This window comes from Ruditapes philippinarum, unplaced genomic scaffold (genome assembly GCF_026571515.1).
Source record: "Ruditapes philippinarum isolate M1 unplaced genomic scaffold, ASM2657151v2 ctg5107_1_1_1_1, whole genome shotgun sequence".
NCBI lineage: Eukaryota > Metazoa > Mollusca > Bivalvia > Venerida > Veneridae > Ruditapes > Ruditapes philippinarum.
This window is the reverse complement of record NW_026858811.1, coordinates 48,605-58,503: the sequence shown is the minus strand read 5'-3', so window position 1 is coordinate 58,503 and position 9,899 is coordinate 48,605. Positions and strand designations below refer to the sequence as shown.

The 9,899-nt window shown below is 32.3% G+C and overlaps 1 protein-coding gene across 1 annotated transcript in view; it reads left to right on the top strand.

Annotated features, from left to right (window-relative positions):
* Positions 1-6,481: 6,481 nt before the first annotated feature.
* Positions 6,482-9,899, top strand: part of LOC132754337 (uncharacterized) — a 33,592-nt gene continuing 30,174 nt past the window's right edge. Inside the window, exons 1-3 of the mRNA XM_060744957.1 lie at positions 6,482-6,922; positions 7,356-7,457; positions 7,757-7,985. Of these exons, the coding sequence (XP_060600940.1) occupies positions 6,487-6,922; positions 7,356-7,457; positions 7,757-7,985 (767 nt within the window). The 5' untranslated portion in view covers positions 6,482-6,486. The remainder of the gene's footprint in view (positions 6,923-7,355; positions 7,458-7,756; positions 7,986-9,899) is intronic.

The following is a 9,899-nucleotide window of genomic DNA, read 5'->3' as shown; positions in this document are numbered from 1 at the left end:
TTGCTTTTGAATGCAGTTGCCTTCTAATAAACTTGACACATACCCCCGCTACACCACAAACTGCTGCCACAATTTCTAATGGCAACATAAACGGTACTACGATTCCAATGCCACCCATAATCACACTCCCAGAAATGAGAGTATTAACACCATCAGTAATACTAATTCCGCGTTTATATTTCTTGTATAGTGATTTACGAGTATTTTTCTCATTAATTAATGTTTTCTCAATCTCTGATATTTTTTTGTAATCTATAATTCTTCCCGTCTTCACTAGGCAACTCCGGATATAAATTCGGCGCTGTAGGTTGCTTCATTTTTATATATATTTTTTGAATATTATATAATTTCTAACACACAACTAATTGGAAATCCATTGTTGTTTATTTTCTGACCGTTCTCATCACAAACGCTTATACTTAATTCTGAAATATCGCCATGTGCCAATTGTTTGTATTCTGGATTACTAAAATGCGTATGAACGATATCACCAAACGCTATATTCTCAACAGAAACAACACCAATAATATTACTAGGAGCACCATCAAAGAAATTGTAAGCGCTATTTATCTGCTCAAGATGAACGTATAGTTGTTTATAAGGTGCAAAATCTATTGTTCTTTCACCATAGTGTGTTTCATTAGCGCTGAATATTTTCTTATTTTTAAACCCTAATATCAGTCTTAAACCTTTACTTATTCTCAATTCATCGGGAGTAATTAAAGAAGCAATACCATTTGTTTCATTTACAGATAATGTAATATTATTACTTTCAAATATATCTGCTATTTGTTGGAAACTATAATAACCATTCGTAATCTTATTACCATTTCGGATATATTCATCAACCAAATTATACCAACCCATAGTATAAGTAAAACTCTTCAATCCAATTCTCTTATTACCACATTTGTTATCTATATATTGTTGCAAGTTTATTGTCTTATTAATATTGGAAATTGTATGATACATTTTTTAATAAATAAAAATGACAGTACATACTTTCAAATACAACGAAGAAGTTAAATATCCTCACTCCGGAGTATTTAAAAAGAAAATTATTAACAACCAAGAGTCAATAATAAAACAATCAATTGTCATTTCATCAGATGGGAAAAGCTTCAGCGTAGATTTCCCAAATGTATTTGAAAAATACGTATTACCACACGTAGCATCAAATGAGATAGTACAACGTTGGAATACAGACTGGTTATCATTCTGGCAAAATCAACTAAACTTTGCAATATGGTGTGCCACTACAGGTTGTGGTATAGATGTCAACAACCACTTAAAAGCGGGTGGTTTGACTGGCTCACTATTCTTATTCCACGTTTACTATCAAACAAGACGAATACTATTTGAATTAGGCATTGCCCTACCGCAAGATAAAAGTTGGAATGCCTTCAACAACAGTTATGACCGTGGTGCTTACGAAAGAATATGCAAAGAGTTTAATGTAGACCCTCATGCAGACTGGCGAGGCGCTGGTGATGGTCTTGGAGTCATTTACACAACAAGTCATACTGCTTGGAAACGAACAGATTTTAGACACAATAATTCGTCCCAACACATTGCAAGTAGTACAGCATCTGATTTAGATTTATCAAAAATGACATTTGGACCTGAAGTGCCAGGCGGAAGACACTGTGGTATTTCATCATGTGAATATCTTCCACCTAAAAAAGTTCACATTGATTACATTCAACAAGCAGACGATGTTAAGGATGTGTGGACCACATTTGTTCTTGATACGTCAAAAGGTTTTACAAGAGCAGGTGTTGAACGTCTTCAAAGACATCTGCATCCGTTGATTTTTTTAAAAGTACTTCATGATTCCTGTCTTCGTTTTCAGATCTGTAATTTTCCTGCCATATCAATAAAAAGTCGCTTGGTTTATTTTCTTTACCCTTTATTATAAGTTTTATATTAATGTAATATGTTCCATCTTTTTTAATTGTAAAACCACTCACTTTTCTAAAGTCACCTATATTCGATTCACGTTCCTCTTCTATATAATTATTATAATTTACAACAGGTGAAGAATGAGACTCAAAAAACACAAATAGGTCAGGAGTTATAATATAACGATTATTTTTACCGATTTCGTATTTACTATCAGGTAAAACTTTAACATCTAGAGTAGAATCATTCCACATATGGAATAAAGGAACATGATATATTTTGTTATTAATAATATCAGAAATCTCCTTGTTTACTACTGAGAGGTCCGAGGTTGTATCAAGTATTATTTTACCTAAGTCATCAGCTCGTTTATTTTGCACCTTTTCGAGAGTTTCTATTTTACTTTTCATATCTACTACTGCATCTCGGGTATCATCTGCATTTTTCTTAACATCCACATCAAGTCTGGTAATTTCTGTCTGTAATAAGTTTTCCATATCGTTTAAAGAAGCTTTTAAAGTATTAATTTCTCCATCTTGGGCATCGCTTCTTTGTGAAGCAGATTGTTCTAGTTGTGCTTTGAATTCATCAAACTTTTCAGAAAATGTATTAAACAATTCCGTTGAGTCATCTTTTAACGTTTTTATTTCTTCTTTTATTTCTAACTGATACATATTTTGTAGCCTTTTCTCAGCTGCAGCAAGTTTGTTCTTAAGTTCGTTGTGTTTAATCATGCTATTCTTTATTTCCTTGATTTGTTCTCCGATTAAAACAATGTTTGTCCTCAATGTAACTTTTATTTCATCATCTGTTTTACCAAGTGATTCTGATAAGATTGCCATTTCTTTCTGGAGTTTACCGTGCAGTGTAATTATTGCTTCTTCATTATTTTTAATACTTTCAGTAAGTTGATCAATGTCTGACTTTTCTGTTTTTAGTAAATCTTTAATTGTTTTAATGTCGTCAAGTTTATAATTACCTATTACACTTTGAATTTTCCTAAAGACAAATCTCCTGCTAACAGCATCATTAGGTTTATTCGAATCTCCTAAATTAATTATCGCATTACCGCTCATATCTAATGGTATATTCATTTTATTATCAAGTTCAGTGTTGTTTCTTTTCTGTCCAAAGATACTCATTTTTATAGCCTAAAATTCGGTAATTTGTAATTCTTGTTCATAAAAACTACCTGTAATTTCTTCATCTTTTAAATCTTTTATTTTATAAGTAACAGGATCTGTATCTAAAACCTTTTCAATTACAAATATTTCTCTTCTCCAACGAGTAGTATAACCCTTTTCAAATTTACCTTTCATTTTTGCTATTCTAACTCTATCTCCAACTTTGAATTTAGGTTTTTTAAAGGGAACCGCTTCGCTCTTAATTTCTTCTGGATATAAATTTTGATACACTGTTGATTCATTTTCTAATTTACTTGCTTCAACAGGTGTCATTTTAATAGAAGAATGAACTGTATTGTTATAATCTTTAACTAAATCATCTAATACATCATAATATTTATTAGTGTCATGAGCAGTAAAATATTTAAACATACGTTGTTTCATAGTTCCTATCCAGCGTTCTACTACACTAGATTTTTCTTCATTCTCAGTTGAATATAATTCTATATTATTATCTTTTAACAATTCTTTTACTTGTCGATTATAAAATTCAGAACCTTTATCTGACCAAATATACATTGGTTTTCTTTCTTTAAATAATGTTTTAAATGCTTCACTTACTGTTACTCCTGTTTTATTTTTTAGAGGAATTAACCAACCATATTTACTAAAAACATCTATAACTGCTAATAAATATTTATAGTGTTTATTTTGTTTTGAATATTGTTGCATATCTGCTAAATCAACTGCCCATGTTTGGTCTATTGAATCAACATAAACACGTCTTTTAGGAAATGTTTTTATAACTCTATGATGTAATTCATCTTCTAATTTATTTGTTAGACCATCTATAAATCTATTTTTTAGAACGGTGTGTTCAAATTTGATATTTGAAAATAATGATAATTGCTACACAGTCTCTTTTTAAATGTAAAATAAACATCTTTTGAGTACACACAAAGAAGATATGTTACGTTTTAAACTCTAAATACTAGTACAATACGACATATATTTAAACAGATTTCGGTTGTTTGCATATATTACCCAAGCCGTTAGATGAGGGGGGTTTCAACAAATAATAAGTTTCAAATGTAGAAAAAGTTCTAAGGTCTCAAACTCATTGTTGCATGTATTCATATAACATTTTGTATTTGCTAAATAGTCACAGGTACATCATAGATGATTTTATCTTTGTTTTGTCTACTTTCATGTGCCTTTTTCATCACACATATTACAGCTGCATTTTATAATTTTCATGCAAACAGAAGTAGCTACATTTTGTAAATAAAATGTGTTTCTTTCATATCGAGTATTCATATATTCATTTTTTTGTTTGGTGTCAAGACGACCAAAGAGAGTTTTATAGTCATAAATGTCTGTTTCCTCGTTGTGGGGAAATCGAAAGTATACATAAGAAACTCTGCCTTTTTGTCATAAAATCAACAAACATGGCTTTGAGTAGTATTCCAAATCTAACAGTATATTTCCGCATTATGTAAAAGACGTTTTCATACAAATTTTGATACAAAAACACCGTCCGATTTTTTAAGGCACCCGGGCGGACATCGTCCGGGCCCCGCACGGCGTCCAAATAGACACAAACGAATATCGCCCGGTACCCGGACGATTCATGCACAGGCACCGGTGTTCATCGTTTTATATCGCGTGGGCTTTAGTTTCTTTGGGATCACCTGACCACGAAGTGGTCCAGGTGAGGTATAGTGATGGGGCTATGTCCAGCGTCCGTCGTCGTACGTCATGCGTAGTGCGTCGTGCGTCGTTCGTCGTCAACAATTGGGTTGTTAACAGTCTAGCAGTCACAGTTTGATTGGATCATTGTCAAACTTTGTCAGAATGTTTGTCTAAATGAAATACAGATCGAGTTCGAAGATGGGTTATCTCGAGTCAAAACTAAGTCACAGGAGCTGAAAATAGAAAAAGCTTTTTAACACTCTAGTGGCTGCAGTTTTGATCCAGATATTCTTGAAATTTGTCAGGAAGGTTGTTTTGATGAATTCTAGGTCAAGTTCAAAGATGGGTCATATCCGGTTAAAAACCAGGTCACAGGAGCTAAAAATAGAAAAAGCTTGTTAACACTCTAGTGGCTGCAGTTTTGATCCAAATATTCTTGAAATTTGTCAGGAAGGTTGTTTTGATGAATTCTAGGTCAAGTTCAAAGATGGGTCATATCCGGTTAAAAACCAGGTCACAGGAGCTAAAAATAGAAAAAGCTTGTTAACACTCTAGTGGCTGCAGTTTTGATCCAAATATTCTTGAAATTTGTCAGGAAGGTTGTTTTAATAATTTCTAGGTCAAGTTTGAAGATGGGTTATCTCCGATCAAAAACCAGGTCACAGGAGCTAAAAATAGACAAAGCTTGTTAACACTCTAGTGGCTGCGGTTTTGATCCAAATATTCTGAAAATTTGTCAGGAAGATTGTTTTGATAATTTCTAGGTCAAGTTTGAAGATGGGTTATCTCCGGTCAAAAACTAGGTCACAGGAGCTAAAAATAGAAAAAGCTTGTTAACACTCTATTGGCTGCAGTTTTCATCCAAATATTCTGGAAATTTGTCAGGAAGGTTGTTTTGATGATTTCTATATCAAGTTTGATTATGGGTCGTCTCCAGTCAAAAATTAGGTCACATTGCCCAATTATGGAAAACCTTTTTAACACACTAGAGGTCACATTTTTGACTCAATTGTCATCAAACTTGGCCAGGATGGTAACATCAATTCGGCAAAAAAATCTTTCGGCGACAGTTTTATTCATAACCACGCAAGGTATTAAATTTAAAATCGCCCGGCGTCCGCGATATCGTATGCCGCCAAATTTGTAAAAATCGTTAAATCGGTCGGCGGCCGTTTTATTTGTGACCTAGGCATTAAACTCTTTTTATCTCAACATATTGTAGCATTACTGTAGATATAATTATTGTTCTACCTGCAAAGAAACGGTCAATTTCTATATTACTTATCATTTGTATTTAATTGTCCTTATGAAGGCAATAGAAAAACAATTGAACCTGTGATGACGACTATAAATGCAAGTAAAATAACGATGTCAATGATGGCAACGAACACTTCAAAATATACGACAATAAATGATAGTGTGATACATCATGACATAGAATTATCCGTATTACTGACAGCAGCTTTGAGTTCAGACGTTATTTTGCTTATCATTTTGGCAATTACCGGAACATATTTGAAACGGTTTGTTTTCTTTTTTTCTTTCTTGGAGTATTTTTATCCACATTTACCTTTGTTACAAATTGATCAATTCAGATATTCATGATATGACCATCTAAAAGAAAGTAAGGATATCAAGTATGATAATCTTGAGTAATATATATATATAGCACCTAAGATATTGAAATTATTATTATATTATTGTATTTGACTATAATAATCTGATAATATAAATTTTAAATATTTTGTTATAAAACAGTTCGCGTATAATGCATAGAAGACCAACTCGGTTGTATACTGTAGATGACAATTTACCCGAGCTTTGTACAAAAGTCACTCAATGCAATATTGAAATATGCGAAAGTAACGATCAACAAACTGTCACGTCATTAAAGCATATGGATGGAGTTATAGATGAATATACATGTAACAAGAGTCGACATGAATTGACTGTTACTGGCAATGTATCCGATGACAAAATTCAGCCTTCTATCGTGTCAAATGCTGGCGAACAATATATACCTCTGTTGGGAGGTAACAGTTCTCCAACTGAGCTCACTCAATTTAAGAAGAGTAACGGTCATCAAACTATCACGTCATACAAACAACTAGTCAAGGAATGTCCGGTTCCTGTTGAAAATGTTGACAATCTTAAAATATCTATTGTTCAGTCCCTAACTGGTCCAGTGCAAGGGCAAAACAAAGGTAAAATCCTATCCATTCTGTAACCGAGCAAGTTATTATAATAAGCTTTACAATAGCTTTACATGCAAATATTTCTGACCTTTGTCATTTTAATTTCTGCTAAGTAGATACAATAAGGATTTCACCACAACATATTAATTTAACAAAAATGCACATGTCAATATGTGTGGTTAAATCTATTGTAATTTAAATAAAAAAACAGGATAGGGATCTATCAAATTGATATTATCTAGTTTTTAATCTTATATATTTTGCGCATACTCTTAGTCGAGATGTAAAAGTATTTTATCATTTATATGAGGCTATTTATTTTTGTTATTTATTTATAATTATTTATTTATTTATTTACTTATTTATTTATTTATTTATTTTTTCATTCATTCATTTATTTATTAATTTTTGTATAAGCTAAAATGAGATCAAATATTTTCAGAATATCTGTCATCTTCAAGATTTAATTGGGACGAAATATTTAGGTTTCTAGCTAAAAATCTAACAGCATCTGACCACAAGTTGTTTTTCAACATATTATACGGTAAGTTCAAAAAGAGTACTGAGTACTATAGTAAATGTACAATCTTAACACACATTCATAAAAGAGTTTCAAAGTATCTTAACTAGTTAATGACTTGTAACAAATGAACTGAAAAATATATTTCATTAATGATACGGTATTGTATCAAAATTGTAAAGGCAAAATACGATGTCATGTTTGTGTAAAGATAATTTTGTACAGTTATTTAACCTTAATCACTAGGAAATTGTCACCCTTTTTATAACAAAGGAAGTAATACTTCTTAATTCTATTGTAAGGTTCTCTTACATTGCTCCTAGGTAGTTGTCATCACTTGCACGGTGGAGGAGACAGAGATACTGGAAGTTATATTGAAAATGTTGAAACTAGAGTACGCAGAGACGGGGGAGATTCCGAAACATTAATGTTCGAGCTATTTAACCAATGGAAACAGATCATGGGATCTAATGTGAGCACAGAGTACATAGAGGAAGCGTTGAGAGAAAGATCAAATAATCTTCTTCTAGAAAATTTAAAAGAATTAATGAGGTAATTTGATTGTGGAACTATTTTATTGTGAGTGAAATCTATTAACATATATCTAGGTCGCTTTTGTGTCTTTCTCCAAAACAATATTAGTTTACGTTTATTACAGTGTTCAAATGGGACGTTATATTGTACACTATTGCAAAAAAACTAAAAATAAATGAAGATTTTTGGGTAGATATACATGTTAGCTTAAATGCTTTACATTGATACTACACCTTCGCTGGCTTTAATGCTCTGTTGTCATTGTCTACTTGTATATTGTTTTACAAAAATGGTTGATAGAAGAAGAGTGTATGTCATTGAAATACGGTAATTGTCTCATTGTCATAAGGTGTTAATACATTAAACACATTTTTATGAAATCTGTTTTGTATACGAACAAAATGAAATGTCTTTTTCATCAGTTAGTAGTCGGTTAAAAGATTAAATATGGGTTAAAATCTTGACTGGAGATGCACTCCATGTCCGTCGGTCAAAAACAGCAATATCTATCAAGATGCTTGCTAAAGTGAGAGAAATAGTGTTTACCGATGCAAGATATACCACAAGTCATATAGCTAGTATCTCATTAAGAGCAGCTCGATGGATTCCCCGTTTTCTGAAAGATGAGCAAAAAAAGGTGCGTGCATTTCGCTAAGTTGTCTCTTTAACGGTGTCCAAATTACAATGCACAGTATTTTGCAATTGTCGAGGCTGGTGACAAAACATGAGGGTTCATTTTCATGAGCCAAAACGAAAACACCAAAACAAGGTCTGACAAATCAAACAATATATTTTCTGACTTTCAATCTTGGTTTATAAAAGGTGAATCCACCACCAACCAACTGATATTCATTTATAACGATAATTGTAAAGCCCTTGATGATGGCAAAGAATTATAATGATCTTTTGTGATATCTCAAAGGCGTTTGACCGTGTTTGGCACCGTGGCCTACTTAGTGAATTATCGTCGATAGGTATATTCGGTCAACTTTACCAAAGGTTCACTTTATATTTGTCAAATCGTCAACAACGTGTTGTTATTAGAAATTCAATGTCAAACTGGAGTAATATATTAGCTGGTGTACCACAAGGCTCAATCTTAGGACCCTGATTATTCCTCAGTTATATTAATGATATTGTCAGTAAAATAAAATCAAACATCAGACTTTTGCAGACGACACTAGTCTCCATCTTATTGTTGACCTACCTGACTCTGCCTCTTTGATTCTTAAAGTGACATTATGCCCATCCAAGGGTATATAGTGTGTGAACGGGTGAAGATAAAAATAAGTTTTCATTTTGCCATAATTCCATTTAATTTAATAATTTAGTTCGCATAAACAATAAATAATGCACAGATCCAAATAAAATTCTGTAAATATCCATTAGAATTTACCTATATCGCTTAGTCTATAAAAAGAGTGGGGCAGTCTTTTTTAAAAGCTTTTAAAGTCTTTTTTATAAGGCAGATTTATAATTTTATCCTAAACATTTTCCAATATCAATTGTTGGTCAAACACCATTTTGATAGTCAATCTTTTGAAATATAAAGTCAATTCAGCTCAACGTTACTATGAAATTATGAGCATAATGTCACTTTAATAATTACTTGCAAAATATACATTATTGGGCAAAATCCTGGTTAATCGACTTCAATCCAAATAAGACAGAATCCATGATATTCTCGCGTAAAAAAACCAACAAACCTCTACACCCTGACTTACAAATGAACAAAACCACAATTAAATATTTCGCTGAAATATGGCTCTGTAAATCTCAACTTTGAACAAAACACAAGTATCTTTAGTTGCGTTCAAAAATACCGCCACCAAACGTTTCACATCACAGTGCTTGCGCATGTTGCAGAACGACTTCATAAGCATGATTTATACATTATATTAAGTTAACTTATGTTAAGTCTTATCGGTAGCA